We start from the raw sequence: 24882 nt of genomic DNA, 5'->3' as shown, positions 1-24882 counted from the left end.
GACTGGCGACGGCGATGATGGTGGTGTTGGTATTGATAGTGTATTGACATCACGGCTGTTGCTTCGACGACAGTTGAAATATTCCGAGGGATATAATCGTCACCGCGTGGTAAATCCACGACATACCGAAGGCAATGTCGCTTGTGGCTTCAGAATAACCAACTGACAGATTTCTGATCAAAATACAAGAAATTATAAGAGGCTGGCAGACATGAACATCAGGCGGGAATCCAAAGTAAACAACGGGATCGAAGCGGGATCGAAGCAGACGAACATACAGTATGAGATTTGTAGACACACACAACAATGCGAACGCTTACAACACTATAACGGTGCCAGTCAAGGTTGTGTATATCGATCATGTTACGCAGGTTTACCATCTATGACGCCAGATGGCGCTCCAATTCACATCGGTTGCCATGACAGCTACGCATCCAGGTCGGACTGAAGACTTTTTGTATAAATTTTCAAAAAATTACCCTAAGGGGAATTCCTAATCGTTCTCCTTCGTGATTTGGGTTGTTCGAATAATTCATCCCAAAAAAGTCACGTAGTGCAGCCACTAGAAGCTGCCACCAGATAATGGGATTAACAGTCAGTGCATCGGGGGATATGTATTAACACCCGACCTCACCCCCTCCCCCTCCCCTCCCCTCCCTTACCCCATCCCCCAATCATGGATATAGTGCACGAGGTCGGTAAACCTTAACCACAGACAACAGAAACCTAAGACAGACAATTGTCTCTGAAAGATGATAAGATGTTGTGGTTTCTTGCACGTGTTTTTTTACGTACAAACACTCAAAACAAACAGTGCATGCCACAAAAATAATTGTACATCGTAATGTCACTTCTCGTTAATTCTCGTCTTGTCACGTTATATCTTGAATTATTTAGATATAATATAACAAATGGATATGATGAACGCTATTAAGGGCAATACAAACCTTGGCTGATGCAATACAAATAGAGAAGAGACCTTAAAATGAACCAGCAATGATATAATGATGGCTATTTCAACAAACTCGGGGGTCTCATCAAAGTGCAAGTTGCTCTACAATTATACCTTCATTAATAACCTAAATGATCTATATCTGTCAATATCACATCAAAAGAGAGAGAGAAATCCAGACAGACAGACAGACAGACAGACAGACAGACAGACAGACAGACAGACAGACAGACAGACAGACAGACAGACAGACAGACAGACAGACAGACAAACGGACGGACGGACGGACGGACAGACAGACAGACAGACAGACAGACAGACAGACAGACAGACAGACAGACAGACAGACAGACAGTACAGAGATAGAGTGATCCAGAGATAGTGACAAAATACATACACACATACATACACACACATACATACATACATACATACATACATACATACATACATACACACACACATACACACACAAACACACACACACACACACATACATACATACATACATACATACATACATACATACATACATACATACATACATACATACATACATATTTATTTATGTACTTATTTATTTATTAAACCGTGTACACAAGAAGTTGCATTGGCAAGAAAACTTAACAAATGAAGTATTGATGTTCAAGTGCAATGTTGTGAAAATATCTAGTACATGTATATCATTGAAATATCTAGTACATGTGATGTGATATGGTGTGATATGATGTGATGTGATGTTAAATAAAAACGTAATGTGACCTACATCACAGCGAGGAAGGTTACGATCACGAAATATCATTCTTGTCTCATCTCACATTTTCAATGGAAGATTTCCTTGATTTCAGAATGAGTTGAGTCCCGGTCCTGTATCATACAACGTCATCGTGCGTCAGGGAAACCTTGACACGTCTAATTTCGTCTGACGGTGCGATTTCCTCCCTAATTCTAGTGTGACACGGACACTTGAGACGTCTATAGGTGCAAATTCGAAATGTCGGCTTACGTCACTTGCGTCACTACAGCATCCTTGTTGAAGAAACAGTGACGCAGTGTGTGCAAGGTAAACGAACGTCTTACGTACACAGGTGAGATAGGTGTGAAGCCCCACTTATCACTTAATATCTATAAGTCTATGTCTATGTCTATAAAAGGACATAAAATATAGGAAAACTTAGTGTAGTGTAGTGTAGTGTAGTGTAGTGTAGTCTGGTGTGGTGTGGTGTGGTGTGGTGTGGTGTGGTGCGTAGACAGTGGAGGGGAACTGTGTGGTGTGGTGTGGTGTGGTGTGTAGTAATTAGTTACTGTATAGTATAATACTTTATAGTACAGCATCGTTGATATGAAATGCATGCAAGTCTCAGTAAAGTCAACAAATAAATAAATAAAGAAACGATAAAAACCACATATACTGTACACACACACAAATACATTTTAAGATTGAATTAATAAATTTTCCTGAGAGAAGCTGGCAATGAAATCATTAGAAGTCATTATTTTTTTGAGATTCTCGTTAAGATAATTTGAAAATGCTATCACCATAAATTTAATACATGGCGAGCTTCCTCCAAATATATCATTGTATCAAGGACCACACGTCGAAGGATTCGGCGATAGACGTCTAGAACACGGAGTCTTGATAACTATCAAGGTTTGATATGTCGTGGTTAGACATACCTTTGTTGTCAAATAAGATATACAATTTATCTTTCGCCAAGACAGTCTGTTTTGTCGACGCTGATCGATGTCTCCCTTGATATGGTTTGTAATGCAACAAGATATGTTGTATGTATTACTGGCGTCATCTCTGCTTGTGTCGAATCGGTGAATTCGAATTTCGTATTATGTCGTCTTAAAGTACATAAAATACACATATATAAATATTAACCTTTTACTCTTACTTTGGTCAAGAAAACTCATACAAATCCATTCTCAATTAAAATCAACAACAAATCAGTGGTTACCGTACAAAATTTGAAATAGAAGTCAAAATGATATCAAAACTAAGCCAGTTTAGAATCCAATATGGCCGCCGAATACTGTGGGGGAAATTAAGAACTTGTCAATTCTTTGAAAGCAAGACGGCGAACTCAAAAATTTCATTTATCATTAAAAAGGATCAGAAATAAGTTTGGAGGGATTTGGAGAACTGTATAGGGAAATAGGTCCCGAGGCCGCCTATTTGTCCAAAAATAACTCACGCCATAACATATCCAGAAACAGTGAAAAGGGCTTAGTTTTCACCACGTATTTCTGCTTCCACATGCAAGATGTGACGCTGTGACAAATCATGATCAGTAGGGGAACCAGATTTTATTGGATTGCCTAGACTGCAATGAGAAATCATGAACCAAAAGTTGTTCAATGACATGCAGATGTAGAGTAAACTCCCAACTGTTGGAATGATGTAAACAGTGTATAAGTAGCATCTTGATCTGACAAATGTACCATATTTGGACACATAATATAACTGCCCCAATAACTAACTTATCATTGGGCAGAATTGAGGTAAACGTAAAGAGGTATCTTGAGATTTGATGCCACGGATAGCATCTAGACTAGCTTTCATATGGTTGTGACTCGGAGTTAGAACAGAGGCTCAGAAAAGTGTTAAATTTTATAATTAATCTTCTACTTTTGTAGTAACATAGTACCGTCCGTTGATATATATCTAGTTAATGACTCCGGTATTTTGCTGAAATCAATATTTTTAATAGGATAAACTGAGATTTCTTGAAATCAAACTGTCAAACGATTAAATAAATAAGAAATTGCAATAAATAAAGAGATACACTTTGTATCGTATTCCATTCCAAAATTATACAATTTTTTAGCTAGAAGGAAACTTACCAAGTTGACACAAATATACAGCTAAGACAGGGAGTGCTCGCCACAACATTGTACATATGCACAGTATTACATGCTAGGATGATCAAGCCGACCGTTTGGTAAGTTGACGTTGCTGTCTTACTGGCGAGACAAGAGCATTTTACAAACTGAACCTTGTGCACGTGATTGAAGAAAGAGTTTTGTTTTGTTAACGATCATGCTGAGTTCAGCAGTAAAAAAAAGTTATCTATCAAGTAACAAATCATGCAAATTGATCAAATTTGATCCTACATACATGCATGAATGTTACATATAGTCTCTCAGTGGCATGTCTGTCTGGAAAGCAAATTTATGACCGGAACTCTCGAAAATATACATCCTTAATTTATCGGGCTTCCTGTCTTTTTTCCCTTCCTACCATTAACTCTCCCCATGACACTGTGTGTGCACATTAACGTTACTAATGATGGAGAAGGGGGATTAGCATACTAAAGAGATGATTTCGATTACAGAAGTATATTTATTGAGAAACAAAAATCAAGTAACAAAATATGTAAATATATTTTATGCAATTAAATTCAACGTCACAATATCTTAATATGCATTTACATTCCACTTTGTATAAGTTGAACATCATTAAATATGTCATTAACGTTTGAATATTGACTTTGTTAAAAGTAATCGCGTAATCTGTATTTCTGATGTTTGTCTAAATGATCATTACATTTAAGGTGTATCCATTATATATATTGATTTGGAGACTAAAATAGATTTATCTCTAAGGAGCAAATGCCACAATTTTCTGTACCTTTTCCACAGTTTACACCGTCCTTACATTTTGTATATTGCAAGATTGTGTCGCTCTGATTCCCCCTCCCCCATCTCTCTCTCCCTCCCTCCCTCCCTCCCCCTCTCTCTCTCCCTCCCTGTTTATGTCACTATAGCAGTTGGGGTTCACTGATTGGATGAACAATTTTTTGTGCTGATTGAGGGACTTTGGCCAGACGTGGTTTAGTTAGAAACCACGTTGGCATCCAGACTACTTGACCACCGTCTAGCTCGATGAGGAATCATAAACCAAGAGTTATTTATGCAAATGAGTAAACCCCCAACTGTTAGAATTGATGTAAACAATGTATAAGGAGCATCCTGATCTGAGGAATAAACCATATTTGGACATAACGTATTTAACTGCCCTGTCACAATAAATTAAACACCGACTTATTATAAGACAGAATTCTGTGATTGATTAACATAGATATTATGTTAATGGCTGTGTGGGTGGCTTCAGTTGTATTTGAAACTTCATCTTACCTCATTCAGCTAGACGTAAAGAGAGATCTTACGATTCGATGTCAGGGATAAAGCATTTGACTTCACAAATAAGACTGCATACATGGTGGTGGCGTACCTCCATTCACACTTAGACCTATCTCGACCATGTGCTTATTTTTGACAGGCCCTATCCTGGACGGTATGCACGTTCAATCAATGATACATGATTTTGTACATCATGGGATGAATTCCAAAAGTTGATTGTACATTTCAATTGCAAGTCACAGCCTTGCGAGCCCTAGCACATGAACATGTCTTGTCAGGCTTAATAAGGCAATGCTGTGTAAATTAGGATTCGTCACGTTTATCTCATTTTAGAAAAAAAACAACAACTGAAAACCATGTTCCACAGGGTGGCACAACAACGGATTGTTCTCGCTTTATATTTTATCCTCCTCCACTTGATGGCGAAGAAGACTAGCATCAACCACTGTAAAATACAGTGTGAACAAATTAAGGGTGACGCTAGTTACAGCTGTTTTTGACGTATCGATAGTGTTGGACTGAAACTGATAAGAGTTCAAAAGGGTCTTACAGTTTGTAATCCAGAGTGTCATGTAGGTATTGCTCTTGTTATATCGAAATGCCATATGGATTTTGTAACGTCAATACATATCTAGTAAACTTTTTGTAGATAGCGGCCCTCTTCCTAGGTTATTATAACTTTTAATTGAAAGTGAAAATGGTCGACTGTTACAGGTGGCATATCCCATTTAGCACAACATATGTATAGATGGGGGTCATTTCTAGGTGAACTAACTGTAACTTAAGTATTTATTTTCGTACAACCAACATTATTTTGACCGGAAATTGATAAAATACCAATAGTTACACATTGTAAATGAAGTGCATTTTGTTTGTTGACAAACACGAGACATTAGCTGCATCGCGATCAATATGTTCTGACAAATTCCGACGACCATGTTCGATGTCGCTTATCTACATGATCAATGTCAGGGTTCAGTTCGAGGAAAAAAGTCTCGTAAATCATGTAAATATCTGCTAGGAAACAAAGTTTTGTTTGAGCGTCCTAGTTACTATCTTGGTTTTCGTAGCGTGGGACCCCAAGACGCGCGAGCGTGTGTGCTTGAAACGGACGACTGCTTTATAAAGATGTCTACACTGAACTAATACTGGAAAACAGCTACAACTATTAGTTTCTTAACTTTCTAGTATCATAAATACTTTCAAATGTGTTGAATTTCGAATTTTCGAGTCAAATTCAAGGTCAGCATCGTCGAGAAACAAATGCCACACATCTTAAGTGTTCTTTGCAACATGACTTTACATAGTCTAGAATAGAATAGAATAGAATAGAATAGAATAGAATAGAATAGAATAGAATAGATCTAAACAACTTTATTGTCAATAGCTTATACATTGAAAATCGTTTTTATTCACTCAGTCATCATAATTATTCATATTGCCCATTACAGGAGAATAGAATGTAAGTACACATTTCTATTTCCACGTGAAGCATGCTACCTGGTTGGTATTTACAAAAGAAACCACTTATGAATGATAGATGTAATGTTCCAGTGACACTTAGGATTTGGACATGACGCCGCCTGGTTTCTTTTCTTTTTCTCATTTATTAAAACCAATCAGTCAGACAAAAAATAAAGAATAGGTGATGCACTTCTCCAACGTTCTCCTTGTCACATTCACTTGTAAACTCAGAGTCAATCCATGGATGTCTTGCCGTGATGTCCAAACACAAAATAAATGTATCATCACAGATAGAACGCCTGCCTACGCGGTCACAGTAGACGATTTTGTAGGAATGTTTCAACTAGGTTAGGTAGGTTATTTACGTTGTTTTGTACTAGGATATCCATGGAAAGACTCTTAGCTCACTGTCACTTGTTATCAACATACAAGTTACCCAACGCATATACAAATAAACCGTTTTTTTAGCCGACTTGTTTGTACAAAATTTCCCTTTATTCAGTAAACTACGAAAACGCTGTGCACTTGTACAGGTACGTCCGACAGTCTGAAGACATCTCCAATGTTGAGCGACTACAATCACGTCGTCATGACAACGAGGACGAGAGAATTCCTGAACATATATAATTCAATGTACGACAAAAGACACCTATAGTAGTATATTGTAATAATAGACAGGTAGAGGACATGTACAGATATGGCAATTAAAATAGAACTCTCCATCTTCTCTCTCGCCCTACATTTGTACATGAATGAAATAGCGATTAATATTCAAAGAGCTTTTACAAAAGCAGTCTCGTTGACGACACTCACAATATAATAACACCTATTCAAGGGAAATGACAGTGTGTGTACGCAGGTACTATATTTGTTGATCTCATCATAACATGGCTGTATTTGCATGACAAAACCCTACATTTGCATAGAGATAGTATCAGATAACTTTTGTGTAAGTAATAATCGTCTGCGAGTTCCAATTTCCTGATGCTCGAATTCCTACAATTCTAGAGAGATTTATGATCACTTTATTAGACATTAAGGATATGTTGCTGCGTTCATTAAGAAATAACAAATTTTCTACAAGTACGTACAGAAAGGCTACACCTATTTTTAGACGCCATTTTAGGTTTTATGCAGTTATATTCTAAAAACTTGACGATAACGTGTGGCATAAGCTGACTTTATACGTGTGTATGTGTATGTGTGTAGGGGTGGGGTGGGGTGGGGTTGGGTTGGAGGGGATTTTTGCTGCATATTAAATGGTACATTCGCGAGGTGTTCTATAGCTATTTACTGAAGTATGCTGAACAACTACATGCTATTTGCAGAACTCAAACTTGATATCTAGGCTAAAGTATATACACAATTTTGGAGATATAATTTAGCATATGTATACGAACATGGCGAGGAAATTCCTATTATACCAACCACTGCACTAACATGCCAGAAGATGATTTACATTGCAATCAATGGCATGCGTCGAATAGGTTACTCAAGGTTCTATGTGGGTAGCTTCACAACAGTAAAAACAAGTGTATATGAACTAAGATCATGCAACTTTAACACAGTGATTGCAAAATTACCCTTGCCACTACATTAGTAAAGAATGCTATTCTACATTCATGCAAAACCATCACTTTCTATAATTATCATTTTTTTTCTTCAAAAAAATTCTCATTGTCATTTTCTCACAAGAGTGAGGAGTTATTCATAATAAAAAAACCTGTATCTCACACATGTTGTCAAGCAGAAGAAATTTGTTATGTATTAAACTTTATTGAAAGATTTGCATCAAGGCAATAAAGCCAAATAAAACAGTGTGTGTGTGCACGTGCATGCATGTGTGTGTGTGTGTGTGTGTGTGTGCACGTGCATGCATGCATGTGTGTGTGTGTGTGTAAACGAATACCCTTGTCTAGGTGTTCAATGTCGACCAAAATCTTTTCAAGATACTTTGTCAGAGCATTATACAATTGTAACATGGCAATGACAAATATCAAAAGAATGTATTATGATAGTAATGACTAACAAGTAAGACACATAGTTGGTTGTTACTTGTTGGGCACTAAACTCTAATATTGTGTAGTTACAAGGAAATTATCAAACTTCCCCTCACTCCCATAAAAAAGACAAGCTATATGCTATCAGAGCCATACAAATTTTATTAGGGCTTTACTTCTTGGAAGACTGTACATTCGGTCAACTGTATTTTTTTTGTTTATTTTCATTAAAATTATCAAGGTTCATCTTCAAGTTCACTTCAGTGTCAAGCAATACTGATTCATTTATAAATGTTTCACTAAATTCTAAATAGTGCTACTATAAGACACAATCAGGTCCAACAAGGTCCATAAGACACTATCTGGTCCAACAAGTCTCTTTATCAAAGACAAAATTTGCATGTTAGTGGTATGAAAAACACATTTATTGGACTGGTGATTAAACATGCAAAATAATAAAAATACAAATTGTGACAACGAAAATAGAAGAATTATCATGAAATTTCTTAAGCAGTATTGAAAAATGAGTTGGAAAACAAAACATTTTCTAAGGATCTGAATGTTTTTGATTCACAAACATGTAAATACTATGATCACATACACATTAAACTATAAAATATTTTGATTTTATTGTCAAAATTTACTTACTTCAAAGGTATAAAGACTACACAAGCTAATTGTGTTCACTACCCAATAAATACGGTCATGTTATAAAAAAGCTACAGATTGTTAGCCGATATATTTTTCATACTTTTCTAAAAACTATATAGAAGAGGTTAGCTTATGTGTGTTTTATCTCATCACATTCGGTATTCTCTTAAAGAGGTTGATGTGGTTGCACAACAATAGAAACTAAAATAGCACCATACTCAGTTCTACAGCAGTGTCTTTCTAACTCTAGAAATTTTTTTTACCATATTCAAATCATCAGCTGAAAGGCATGCACAATAATTGTTTTTGTCTTTGTCTAAGTGATACAATTCCTTGTTCAAAACCCAACTTTTAGGGTCACATAATCTCCAAATAAGGCCACATGACTTCCAAATAAGGCATCATTTTAATACAATAGCCATGCTCTTTTTAAGATCCATTCATATATTACTTTACTTCCATATGTGGTACTGGTTTGTATACCACAGCAATGTTTTCAACTTAAACATAGGTTCATTATTTAAACAAAATAGGCAGGTTCTCGACTAACTATTTTGTTGGTGCAACTCCATGATTCGAAAGCAATATCATCTTCTGATGACTTCTGCTAAAATGTTTAAAATCATTCCATATAATGTGTATTCATCAGTCATTCGATTTCTTTAAAGGACATTGTGAGAAGCAATATTATAAAGCTTTCTCCATTCCCCTCAATATAGTTGCACTGTTGCTTCACATCATTCTTTAAAACCATTGCAAAAAAAATCAAAATCAAAATTGTCAATATCGTGTATGATTCACCCTTTGTAATATTCATTTATCATAATCATCCGATCAACACTGACAACAAACAAATATGTCATTATCAAATTCTGTTACATTTCTGAATGGTTTTCAAGCAAATAATCATGTAAAAATTACAAATTCAAAGAACAATACACTATATATGTATACTATAGTATGTGGCAATATCTAAAATGACTGATATTACCAAATATTTGCACCTTGTAACTTAATGTCTAAAGCATTAAATCTGAACCTCACAAACATAAGAAACACCATCTTATTTTTTTGTCACTTATTTTGCCCAGCAATGACAATGTCCTCTAACAAAAAAAGGTTGGAGTCATGGAAGTCTTAAAATGGGACGTGAAATGTAATGTACCTTGAAATGCAGTCAATTTGGCTAATATGATCGGTACAATACATAGTATGGAAGATGAATTGAAAAAGTTGGCAAATGACTATTTAAAAAAAAATCTTTTTAAACTGCTGAAAAAAGTATGATCAAGGTATGGTACTATATGAGTATAAATTTTATCTGACATGCTTGTATTTATAAGCAGCACTTAAAATTTTGGCTTTCATCTTTACTAATACATATGAGATTGTGTTATAAGACAAACCTTATGGACACAGTGTTATACATTATTCAGTGTTCTAATCCTCCTCTCAAAATGAGAATGCTAGAAATTTCTTAGCTTATGCTGAAACATTCTCTTCTTATAAAAAAAACTTGATTTATCAGGCTTTCCCTCCTCGCTCACATACTCATATTTTCTTTCAGAGACTTTCCCTTTACAAGTACCATGGTCGTTTGCGCACCCATCTCATGGTATGTCCCGAGTCAGTACGGATCTTGATAGAGGCAGCTTCAGCAGCACGGACGGTTTCTTTAACAGACTGCATCAAATTCTGTGCATTTCCAACCAACATTTCAGTAGCTTCTTGATCCTCATCAGAATCTAATATACAGTTGGCACAAAAATATGATAAGGAATTGTTGAAAGCCATCAGCCAATTTTATCAAACATATGCTCCATATTATTTCCAAGAATCTTTTCAATCAAACCATCTGATAGTATTCAATTCACATTCTCAGAACATACCAAAGGCATCTTCTTACCACTTTTTTGATTAAATTGGTCCCTTGAAATTTAATTGGCATGATAAATGTCATGATTCTTGACATTTCTGAAGTCAAAGAAGCCTTATATCACCAGAAGACACTATTTTATCTTTGACAATTGACTCTGAAATGACTTATGCATCCATATTTTCATACTTTCATACTTTGTGGAACTGCATACAGCATCAACCATACAAACGAATATGGGAGATGTTAACTCTGACTACATAGCCTTTTTAATATCATTATTCTTATTTCAGGGATACTAAATGTTGGAACTTAGCCCTTGAGCAGGATTGACTCCATTTAAATGACATGTGCACTATAGTACAATCCCCACCCCCCACCACACACAAACACAGTCATATCAAAAGAAAAATAAAGTATGGGCATAATATAATGTAATGTATATTAACATTTTAGGCCCAGGATAAACGTTGAACTTCTCATACATGGTGTTTGAGTGGATTAAAGTCCATTTGAATGACATGTACATAACGCTATAGCCCATCTAGTCATATTCAAAGAAAATCAAGAATCAACAAAATATAATATACACTACTTAAAAGTTTCAAGGTTATTCTATAATTTTAGCTTGGCCTAGAAGTCCTCAAAACATGCTGTTTGAGCACGACAGGTTCCATTTAAATAATGTACATACATGTACTACGCTATAGTCCACCTGGTCATATTATAAAGTCAAGAATGGACACAACAGGAGTTTTTACTTTTAGCCTAGCCTTGAAGTCCTCAATTAATGGGATTTGAGCAGGATAGATTCCATTTCAATATACATACAGCCTACCTGATCAAATTCAACGTAAAGTCAAGAATCGACACAATAAAATGTACATTAACATTTAACGGCTGTTTTTACTTTTAGCTTGTCCTAGAAGCACTCAATTTTACCTTTTGTTAATACATTCTTTGCAGATTTCTACTGACAGATAATCTAATTAATTTACACCAATTTCCTACTTATATGGAATTCAATTTTCCTTTCAAAGTTCGCAGGGCTTTCAGTTATACAGGTTGAATAGATCTATATCCTTTATATCTCCATGTCAGTTTCAGATTCTAAGTCTTCTCTGACTATGTACAATGACTCTTTAATGACCTAACTTTTATTTGACAAAGATAAGAATAAATTTGAGTCATATGCTGCGACAGTGAAATATGATAATTATGCAAAGTTGTGATGTATTTCAAATGTACTTAATCGTTGTACATGTACTTCATTTGTATATTTACAAGTTTGTGCACACTATTCATAAATTTGAAAGGAAGCATTACTTTCATCATAAACACCATGTCACACCAATTTTCAAAAAGTGTTAAATCCTATGAGCTAATTTCCTTAAAACTTGGCAAATGGTATTGAATAAATGTGAGCTGAGCCCTGAATATCTAACTTTTAACTTGATTCCAAGTATATCTACAAGTAACTCTGAAGTAAAGCACTTTCTGTGTGTGCTACACTTGTTTATAGAATTCATATCAAGTGTAAAAGTATACTTTATTCAATTGGTTTATTTACAAGTCCATGTGGCCTTCCTAATGTGGTCAATTAGCAAATGAAACAGTATACTTTTATAGTTGATATGATTGCTATAAACAATTATAGTACATACAGAAAACGTTTTACTTCGGTGTTATGGGTTGTACAAATGAATGAACATAGTGAACCATAACTTTTATATGGTTTTTAGGTTACTGTTATGAAGTAGGGTGTACCTTATAATAAAGATGGGTTCCACAAGTTAAAAAAAAATCTGCTTACCTTGGGATCCAAGCATGGTAGCTTTAACAGTGGATAATATCTTCAGTTGGGTACTGATTGTCGGGATACGTTCACACACTTGTAACAGATTCTGGAAGAAAAGACAGCCTTTTATCAAATATATGGATTAACAAATATCAGCTTGAACAGATGTTGAGTTGTATGCTATTACAACTGTAGCCTCGTGACATGCCAATTTTTTTTTCAGCTTTATGTTTAAAAAAACAACTAATTAGGCAGCAATTGTAAACCCAAACCTTGCAGTCTAAGAGTACAAAGCTTTTAAAAAAATTGTGAGACAGATGTTTTCCTTACAATTTACTTTTGACACGTCTGGAATAATCCCCTCACCTTCCCAGGAAGTGAGAAAAGTCAAACACATCAGACAAGACAAAGTATTGATTGTGATAGATAGCAGCAACGAATGATGAATCGAAGTGATTAATCACTCAAGAGAGCTTGATGAAAGAGGTACAATTTTAGAGGGAGTGTTTGCCAGAAGACTATATGAGGAGAGTCTAAAATGCCCAAATGAAAGTAAACAAACCTCTCTTTTCAATCACAATCCTGCTGTGTTTGCAGTAAAAGTGTAAAACAGCAAACTTCAACTTGCCAAATGATCAACATTGCCATAAAATATATATCTTATGTAGTCTTCTGGTAAACACTCTTGTTTGAACTGTAATACATTCTGACATCTAATCCCACGATTTTCTAAAAATTCAACCCCTGTCTAAAGCTTAAACTGTTCACCGAGACCTTCTAAATAACAACCCCCTTCTAAATAACAATCCAATGTGATACATATGTAATGCAATATACAGAAATGACATGCTTAATTTTGTACATAAAATATCCAACTAATGGTAATACAGCTGTAGTGATGTTACTGGAACAAAATATCAGCAATTTTAAAACCGAAAAAGTGTGAAAATGTCACTTCTGGTGAAAAGAACACCAAGATACAACACCATGTTGTAACATGCAATAACACAAAGGGATGAGAAATCAAGTGTATAGTGTCCAGAAAACACCTTACAATGTTTGAAACTGATAGACTTCTCTCTCTCTTTCATTAGTGAGACTGGCACTTGTCAAGCGATTTCTAAAACATTGATTTTTTAAAAGGTTCAGACATAATGTCGGCAGTAAGTTGTCAATCAGATAGTTTCGTCAGTACAGAATGTGTGAATCAATGTATACTGCATGATCCTATCCGAGTTACAAAAATTAGAACGAATGAGTGGATATTACTTGGCAATTCATGTTTGATACACCTGCAATAATATCCTTAGTAATTCTTTGACGAGATCTTATTACAGGAAGCTACAGCAGATGAATTACAATGTGGCTAAGAGGACAATATCACTATTGAGAACAAGAAAAACACAGATCTGAAGTGTTGATATACTGGTGATTGATCATCTTGCAAGTTCTATACAAGAAGAATTGACTTATTTAAGGATGTGCAGTATTTATTGTAAGGTTTTGTGTGAGTGTGTGTTGCCTGTTGAAGAGTATGCAGGTTTCACTTAATGGAAAATTCCAGTCAGATTTAATTCTACCTTTTCTTAGTACACTAAGGGCCTTTAGGCTTTAAAGGCAAAATAACATGACTTCAGAAAATAGGGTAGGTAGGTTAGAATTTTATTTACTTTGAATTTTTACAAATTACTTCGACTGCAAGATATGACAGTTGTCGGTCACAAAATTTCTGTAACAATTGGTGAGGTGTAAAAGAAATAAATGAAGGCAATTAAAAGTTAAGTATGCAGATGGTACTTAAAAAAAAAAAAGATACCACAGATGAGGCAAAGGGCATGAAGGCATAAACGGAAATTAGGTAAATTTTTACCATTTTACCTTTTTGCATGCCAAAAATGGTTTAGGGCCAGGGGAGTTGATTGGGCTATTGGAAACACACTATTTCTTATTTGGCCTAATAATGATTACAGCTATGAACTTATTTAACATTGAAATCTTGTAAAGAAGCCCTACTTAACTCAACATGTGTTCAGTTATTCAGGACATTTTCTCCCTGGATTTAAGGGAAAACCTCCAGTGGTGATATAACATTCACCACACTCTTTTTTATATTGACAGTTTTCGTATCTGTATTGGAAATTATGCAAAAACTAGAAGGTTTTTCACTTGGAAGCCTGACAGGAGTAAAAAGATATATAAACTGGGTAGAAATATCAAATGAGAAATGCTGTGAAATGGAAAGCTTCACAAATATCTGGTATGATTATCTAATTTAACCAGTTTGATCATGGTAAAACTGCTAAAACTAGATATGTCTGTCACATGGAACATGGGCAGGAATAGAAACGTTCAACAGGACAAGTCTTTCGGAAAACCTTCAATAAAAAAGAAGGATCAAATAACATCTGGACAAGGATAGGAGAGTTCCAACAGACTGGTACAAACATGAAATGTACATACATTTGTATAAATTAAGACAGGTTGTGAAAACATGTTAACATTCATACAGAATAACAAAATTGACGTGCATGTTGCACATGAATCAAAATTTCTATTGGGGGTTGCCCTTGGTGTAAACTATAACCAGCACACATCTACTCAATTCTAAATTTACACAGTCAAATCTCAGACTAAGGAAGTCACAATCTGTACAACAGATAACTGCCTTAAGGTGCAAAAAAATCATTTCACACCAGCTCTTTACCTCTTCTTTTTTCTCTATAATAGATTCAATGATACTCACAAAGGCAAATGGAATTAGAACTAAGTGATTCACATCAAATACTAACTGTATACCGTAGACTTGTGAATGCCTAAAGGTGGAAGTAATGTCATCTACGCACTTCATATGGCTAAGTGCTCTGCATTAATAATATCCTTCTCTTCCAGGAAACTGATATCATTCACTTTTTTCCAAATGCTAAATGTTACCAAAAGAAAATTGATATTCTCTGAGCCTGAATAATGCTGTACAATAAATCATTTTTTTTAAATATCACAAATTTATGTTATGGTTTGAATATTCTGAAGGTGAGCTTAACCTTTTTTTGTTCTGTTGTTGACTCTATTTGTTGGAATTTAAGTAAATTACTTGTTCTGTGACTTTAATTGAAAGTAGAATACTCAGCCAGACAAAAGACAGAACAAATTTGGCATATCAACCACGGAAGGAAGTACAAAGATCGGACAGGATATTTTACAGAATTTACCCTAAAGTAAAGAAGAAATAGTCTTGTGCCGACAACTGCATGAACTACAAAATTCCTACCTCGATGAAAGCATTAAACAATACAAATAAGTCCTTCTAAGTGGTCATTTATTTAATCTGTTAATCACACTTTTTCTAAATCTGTTTGGAAATTTGCCATGCACGTTCATTTCATTTTCAATGTCAGTATTGACAATTCAATCACTACAATTAGTAATACCCAGCTGATCTAACGATTCCATCTTTTTAATTGGAGGTCTTCCCTGAATTAAGTTTGTGAAAGAAACAATTTTATTAATCAACAAATTTTTTATTTTGTCAGACTTTGAAAGATGGAACTTCATTTTCATAGAAATCTGACATTGAAATACACACTGCTTTGGAGGTTACCAGTTTGGCAACACAAAGTGTAATAGCATCTTTCAGTACCTGTGATCTCACGTACACATCTGTGCTCATATTAGTTCTAGGACACAAGGCGTGTCCTTAACCATTATATACTTAATCACAGGAGCTGATTGGGTCGATGAACTCACAATTGCACTCAGGGTCAGGGCGAAGTGTCCTCTGTTTCTCCTCTCATACCATGCATTAATACATTACACTTGGGTATTCAAGAATGTAGACAAGGTCAGAAATTATAAAGAAGTTTATCCAATAAAACTAAATAATCTTACGCTCGTTTTCAATTCATGGCTTCACAACATAAATTTTAAAACTACATAAGCTGCTACTTGAACATTTTTGGAAACTGATTTAATCATAATATTGTACACCTGTATAGTATTGAAGCACCTAAATATATATGTGTAGCAGTATACACAGTATGGTGCAATATATCCAATCAAAATTGATCATTGGGTCCACACCCAAAAATTAGCATCCAATGAATCATAATTTCAATCTATTACTGTACTATATATGGATAAAATAGACTTCTAATTGACTTGTACAATGTCTTATTGTTGGTATTTTAACAATTTTAAGAGAAAATATTGTTGGTTGTCTGATTGATAAATTAATAAACCAGTTACAGCTAATGCAGGCTGGGGACACTTTGATTTTGGATTAATTTAGCTTGTAAGACTCCAATCCTATGGTCTACCGTCATGTATCAAGTATTAAAACAATACAACAACAACTTGCCATATCATCAGTTTTGATCACTCAATATATAAATTATATATTATATACATATACATGTATATATCTCCTTCAGCAAACATTCCCATTTTGCAACTTGTAAGTAATTCCTATCATCAATGAGCAAACTGTGAAGATGCAATCATCTGAAAGTAACTAAAATTTAGATATTCTGAAAGTTCCTTTGACAGGAAGTACACATTCCTGATTCTAATCACTGATAGCTTAAAAAGGTTTATGCTTCAATTTCAGGTACAGCAGGAAGTACCTCTAGTTCATTTGAAGGCTGATTCAGCAAATGGATCAAGGACGTTGAATGACAATCAATGAATCCATGAAGTGGCACCGATTTAACTTCCCATGCAAAAGATAATACTATTCTACACTAAAAAGCTACTTCCTTAGAAAATTGTCTTACTGGCTGTAATTATAGCCTTATGATGACTTCTGATAATTACAATAAATAATACAATAATTACATTTCATTCTTCAATTTATTCTAACTGACTACATTTTGAATCTTTAATTTCAAACTTTGATATTTTGTGTAAAATACAGCCAGACAGGATATTTTACTCAAGAAAAACTGAAAATTTCAACTTTCGTACCATATAGTCAAATAAAAATTATGATGAAAAGCTGTCTTTTGAAAAGGGTTCATTTTAAGTGAAACATGGCATATATCATATATTATTATCTATATTTCCTACGTGTGACACAGAAAGAACAAGTCATTGAGAATGACATAGTCCCCGCTATAATTGGGTTTTAAGGAATTATCACTCCTCTGATCACGCAACAACATTTGTGAACCTAAAACAAACAGACTTAGATATGTTGTGTGTGCTTGTTGGACATGGAATATGCCTCCAACAATAAAGGATTGGTTTGGTATGGGGGATCATATCACGATGAAAATGGAGTCTGAGTTATGGCGTTGGACATGGAAAATTCACAAACAAAATGGCTGCCAGGCAGCCATATTGGATCGTATCACGACGAAAATGGATATGCACATGTATGTCATAGAACACTGTCCTAATACCAACTTTAAATGAGATCTGTTCAAGCATGTCTGAGTTATGGCTTTGGACATGAAAATTCACAAACAAAATGGCTGCTAGGCGGCCATATTGGATCGTATCATGACAACAATGAATATGCACATGTATGTCATAGAACACTGTCGCAATACCAACTTTGAATGAGATCTGTTAAAGCATGTCTGAGTTATGGCTCTAGACAGGGAAAATAGACGGCCATATTGGATCGTATCATAAAACAAATTGACGTGCATATGTATGCCATAGTATGTTGCCCCTGTACCAAGTTTGAAAAAAATCGGTCCAGGCATCTCCAAGAAACAGCTGCGGACGGAGGACGGACGGATGCACGGACGGACGCACGGACAGACGGAACCCAATCCATAAGTCCCCGTTCCGGACTTCATCCGCGGGGACTAACTAGGCCATGGCAACAGATGAATTCTTTTTCCACAGCTATTGCATGAGACAGGAACAACATTTTGTATAATAATGATAACGGTATAGACTGAAACACTAAGGAAAGGGTTCTAAATTCCCGTCCCCCCTTTCCCACCTCAGCATTACCACCACCACCAAGCCCCCTCCCTCCCAACAAAATCAATGAATTAGTCCGCAAAATGAAAAATAAGTTCATGGTAAACGATTTTATGACATTCACAAACAGTTTTTATAATGCAAGTTAGTAATTTCCTGTCCATGTTTTCAGAGAAACAAGGCAATCAAATCTTCAATACATACTGCATCTAATATTGACGGATATGTTTCTTTGATGCTGGTAAAGAGAACAACATTATAATATAACTATTATATGCACTTCACTACACTACAATGCCAAAAATTCAAAGCTCTATGGTCATATTAATCATGAAATTGTAATTATCCCCATAACTTTTATGACTTGAAATTTCAATATCAAAGAAGTTTATGCCGACAAGGATATGTCTCTGGATCATTACTCCGCCCCTACATCTTAGAATAGTATGTTTAGTCATAAAAGGTACTTATGCCCTTTATCTGTCATAATGTTGACACATTGTTTGACATGTACGGGATTAGCAGTCCTCTACCGGAGCTAATATTAAAGTTTGTGTAGCGGGTTATAACCACCTCCTTGTCTGAGTTGCCGCTGAAGTCTTATCAGTATTGGATAGTGTAAGACAAAGGGGAACTTAGAAGGTGTGAATTGGGTTGACCTTTGTAGTTCAAGTAAAACCAGTCCGGCAAAGTCAAAAACCATATGCCTGCACATGGAAGTATAGAAGGGGAGCCTCCATGGTCTCAAGAATGAAATGCAAGAGTACGACCCGGACCAAAATAATTTGCCAAAATTACGAGGAGAACTTAATTACGGAGAAAAATAGTTGTGGCGAGTAGTATTAAAAATAAGTCATACTACTGTACCATGAATGGAATAGTGACTGCACAGTAAGGGTTTAAGGATGAAGGGCACAACTGTTACCATTCAAAAGAAACGGTAAACATTTAAAAAACGAATTTTACACAGATCTTCAGATGAGCTACACTATAATATTAGACGCGTCTCGTTGTTCAGTCATATCAGGGCTTGTGAATGTTGAATGGCTTATTTCTTCGCCGTGAACACTGCATGCTGTGTGTGTCCTCACCCGAATGTGTACACTTTTATCTCAGTTATTATCATCACCTAGCGTGGCAAGGGGTGAGACAGTGTGTACTTTATCTTAATCTAGTCTAGCAAGGGTGAGATGGACTAATCCTGCCATCCTGTGAACTTGTCGGGCATAAGTACAATAGACACTGGTGGAAAGATAAACAACGCGGCTCCGCCTTGTTGTTTATCTTTCCACCGGTGTCTATTGTATACTTATAACAGATCATTATCTTAAACTTGTCCTTCAACTTGAGGCTATCTGTTGCTCAATCTCTGCTACTTCAACACACATACATCTTTCTGTCAGGCTTTTTAAAAAAGTACCTTTGCATTGATAAACTGATAGTGGTTCATTCGTCTTCAGTATTTGGTGTTAGTGCATCTTTTTATATTGAAATGTTTTTTATATCGCTTTCATTGTTGCTCTTTATTGTGTGCCCAGAGGTTTGTTCTGGAGAAGGCACATTGTAAAATAACTTTATCATCATTGTACGTGACACATGTACTTTAATGGAAATCCATTTTTTTCATTTTTTAAATTCACTTGATAATAAGAAAATTCCAGTCACGCTTATTTCTACATGCTTAAGTATGTTGTATTTATTACTGGCTAACAACTTAAATATGGTTTTGGGTGATAAAATAGCACCTTGTTAACTTAATTCATCTTTGAAACATTGCAAAGAAGCTCCACTGCACTGAATATGTGGTAGGCAATTTTCAAGATTTCCTGCAAGGATTTATGGGAAAATCTCTAGTGATGACATAACTTTTACCCTATCTCTGATTTGAAACTTAAAAATGGTGACTATTGTGGCTAATTTAGTGTGAAGGAGGATGGAGGCAAGTCTAGCACACATTGAAGAAATTAAAAGGTCATTTTCTTTATTTGACAATTCGAGCTTTTGATGTCACCCCTAAATATGCCGTAAGTAAAATGACCAATGAAGTGTAACCAGGTCTAAGCCAATTTGACGTGCCACAGATGCCCACAATTTCTAGTGACACGTCAAAATTTGGTGTTCCCCTATCTCTTACTATGTGGTGATTCAGAAGAAATGACAGTTTTTATCATCTTGACTCACAACATCAAAATTTGGCTATCATTAGAGGGTATACTGGATGTAACTTTGCAAGTTTTCATACTGTCACTATAATCTATACTCGTCTAGAAAAACACTGAATCATTCGTTAATGATTCAGAAGCAATTGTATGTCACCCTGTCCAGTGCACCACTTGAATTAGATTCATTAGCAATGGATCAATCTTTTAATAGAGTATCTAATCCCCAGGGAGTTGGTTGAATGCAGTCGATTATGCTCAGATTTTCAGGCAAAATACAATAATGTTAGTGGGTACCCCTGTGAAATGATTCAGGAAATAAGGAAGATGTCACCTACTGAACAGAAACACTTCTGACTACACACAGCTTTACCTTGAGTGATTCAACATTGTGATTATGCCAACTACAGAGTATAGAAATACTATGTGGCAGAATGTCCTGAAAAATTTGACAATTTACATTTTATCTTTTTTTCCATTCAATATAATGGATGTTATATTTTGTATAACACACTCCTTGCAAAAGCCCAGGTCAGAATGAGTCCAAGTGAGAAGCCATTTTAGTACTCGTTTAGTGCTGATATTTTCCCTCACATCAACTAAATCTGACACAATGTGTGACGTGAATGCATGTTTTCAAATAATTATCTACATGAAAGATGAAGGATAAAACATAGAAAATGGGTGGTAATCTTTTCTCTGGAAATCTACACTTTCCTTTTCTCCTATTCTAGCCTTGAAGTTATCTTTTGGTTATTATATAACAGACAATGCCTTACAAAACTGGCTACCATTCATTCAATCAATGTATAGATATGCATAATCCACAGCAAATTTCATCACATTTTTGTACAGAATTCATATCACAAATTCTATCAAAATCACGATCTAAAATATAGAGTAGCATTCGTTTTTGATAATCACAATACACAGATTAAGCAGGCATAACTGAAGGGTTGGAGGGTCATGTTCTGTCTTTGTATGTGACTAAATTGGTTTCTTTCTACGATCTTTGGCTTTTTATGCTTGCTTGAAAAGAGTTATTTGATGAGATATGACTGGCTGGATTTCTTTCACAATAGAAGGATAGTGTTGTTTTGATGTAATTTCTTGTACAAAAGATGTTTGACTAATTTCATTAACAACCTGCAATGCCATCTTAACCTCCCAAATCTACCTTTTCAAGTAGATAGGGTAACTTCTGCATGCATAGTAAGAAAAATATCTGATTCATTACAAATGCTACAGTAGTACTTGTTAAGATGTTTGAGAAGAAAGTACAGCATGTACATATATGTATTCAGTGTTTTTGTTCAGAATGGTACATACTGAGATTGTACTTAGTTTAACACACACATTTTTCCACAGAAAGGTAATTTCTCACATTTTAGCTCCACTTTACTTTGGTAGATAAAAGATTTCAACTAAAGTGTGTAACTATAAATTACTTTTGTGACAAAATGTACTAATTTGAAATATATCTGCCTTTGTTCATACATGTGCCCATGTTTATTCAGAATTTATCTGTGAAAGTGATTCCATTTTCAACAATTTTTTTGGTGCAAAAATTGTCTCAGCTCAAAAAGCTAAAATAGATTTTAAGCCAAAACAAATGCATTCAGAGTTTGTATTATCTCAATGGGTATTTCTACCAACTTTCCCTATAATAAATATAATGTCTGGTCTGGAAATATATCCAAGATTAACCAGACTTCCATCCTCTGTTTCTGAACTTTTTGCAAAATCAGTCTTACAATGTATGAAATGTTTTGTACTGAATATCACACCATCAAGTTGTAAATAATCCAAACAAAACAAGCTATTAGAGTAGAATACAATATTTGTGTTTTAGTTGTGCGATGACTGAATGTTCACTTTTGCATAAATTTTCTTTACACCATATGTTTTACACTTTGCTCAAAAGTCTACAAACCAAAGCTAAATGACAGAAAGGTAACATTTCATTGTCAGAAATAGTTTGGCGTCCAGAAACTAACAGTCAAAACTGTTATAATGGACATGGAAATGAACACGAAATGGTACAAACATGAAAACACCACTCATTTTACAATATCACAACACAGCACGTGGTTTACATGATGATAAACTGACTATAAAATCTGTATTTTCAAATACCAGTGTGAACTTTTATCATTTAAATTTTGACTGATTTTCAGCCCAGCAGGAAAAGCTTGTCGTTACCATATAGTAGATTTTGGGGAGCTTTATAAGGTTAAATAGACCCATCTTGTATATCTTAAAACCTTTGGCACAGCAGGAAAAAGCTTGTCTTTGCCATATACCACATCTTAGGGATCTTTTTATGGTTAAAAAGACATATCTTCTACCTCTTAAAACTTACGTGTGTTTCATTGATGACTGCAGCATTGTATGAACACATCAGGTATGAATAGACTAGAACTGAACTGTCATGTCCTTATTGCTTGGTACCATGCCTAGATGAAAACCAAACATGTTTGAAGAAAAGGAAACACCTACCGTTCGCATTCTTTTGTCGGTACACTGGTTAGCTACTTCCCGTGCTAGTCGAGTGACCTCTCCTGAAGCAACGGCAATTGCCTTGGCACAGTCAATCAGTTCTTTCTTGGAGCCTCCATCTCCCCTGGTGAGCAAACAACATGATTTAGAGTGAATTCCAGGATATTTTAGTCTCTTACGTGCTTTCTCTTATTGTTCAGAACATATCCATGATGGCCTATGCTATACTGAAATGGTTAGGGACTTGAATAACACTAGTATAGAGTTCACTAGTATTATTAAGGCATGTGTAAAGTTTAGGGGACATGGGTACTTATGAAAGTAGATAGTACATGTATGTATGTATGTATGTATGTACGAATGCATGTATGTATGTATGTATGTATGTATGTATGTATGTATGTATGTACGTACGTATGAATGCATGTATGTATGTATGTATGTATGTATGTATGTATGTAACATAATGTACATAAGTATGCACGCACATGGACGGCCATGCATACCTAAAATATGTACATGTATGTGTGCATATATGAATGTTGGGCAGTGAAGTTGGTGTGATGTTTGCTGAATGGCGTTGGGGTAAATTTCTACCAAAGTTATGACACTTTTGAAACCCATTAACTTTTAGTGCATGTAAATTTGCAGGTAAAAGCAATATCACTACGAAGGTGAGCTGAACGGGGCATTATTAACATTTCTAAAATGGAAATTATACATGGTAGGTGTCACTAATAGCAGTAAGGACAAATAGTATATCGTAAAGCACATGTAATGAAGGTCTTTGCATACACACCCTTGGGTGTAATAGTCTAACAACTACAGCAATTTGCTCTTTCAAGCCAATTTAGTGCTGTGTTGACTTGGAGCTGTTGTTAGCCACATATGACATTTACAATTTCACTGAACTCATTGTACTAGTTGAAGGTCAATGATGTATGTTTTCAAACTACACTTAGCAGGGATATTTTCTAGGCAAAGGAGGGTTAATGACTGCAGATGTGGATGCAAACAATAGGTGCATAATATTGACATTTTCCAATAATGATGGATCACTCTTTGCTGAAAATGGATCAATGATTATAATCAGGACATGAAAATGCAATTAGGGTGGTAACACACACACAGCTTGATATAATGAATTAGGAGTTCTACAGGGATTCATTGACGTACCTCACCAACCGACTCATCTTTGCCATCAGTAAAGCCATCTTCTTTGCTGCTGCAACAATTTCATTACCTTTGCTGGACCATTTCTGAGCTTCCACATGAAGCGAGTAGGCTGCACTCTGCAATATATAAGAACAACAAATTCAAATAAAATCTTTTTTGAATTATTTTATTATGTCTTCATTTCTGCGATATACTTTATCAGCTGATAAGATTCCTTTGATGAAATA

General features: G+C 35.3%; 1 protein-coding gene across 6 annotated transcripts in view; it reads right to left on the bottom strand.

The window, feature by feature from the left end:
* Positions 1-8535: 8535 nt before the first annotated feature.
* Positions 8536-24882, bottom strand: part of LOC144433749 (vinculin-like) — a 71542-nt gene continuing 55195 nt past the window's right edge. For all 6 annotated transcript variants that reach the window (XM_078122108.1, XM_078122110.1, XM_078122111.1 and 3 more), the window contains 4 exons: positions 24656-24771; positions 23480-23603; positions 12906-12996; positions 8536-10961 (listed from right to left, as the gene is read on the bottom strand). In XM_078122108.1, the coding sequence (XP_077978234.1) occupies positions 10795-10961; positions 12906-12996; positions 23480-23603; positions 24656-24771 (498 nt within the window). In that variant the 3' untranslated portion in view covers positions 8536-10794. The remainder of the gene's footprint in view (positions 10962-12905; positions 12997-23479; positions 23604-24655; positions 24772-24882) is intronic.

The sequence above is a fragment of the Glandiceps talaboti genome, chromosome 4, assembly GCF_964340395.1.
Source record: "Glandiceps talaboti chromosome 4, keGlaTala1.1, whole genome shotgun sequence".
In the NCBI taxonomy this organism is placed as follows: Eukaryota; Metazoa; Hemichordata; class Enteropneusta; family Spengelidae; genus Glandiceps; species Glandiceps talaboti.
Note: the sequence above shows the minus strand (reverse complement) of the source record. Positions and strands in the feature narration are given on the sequence as shown.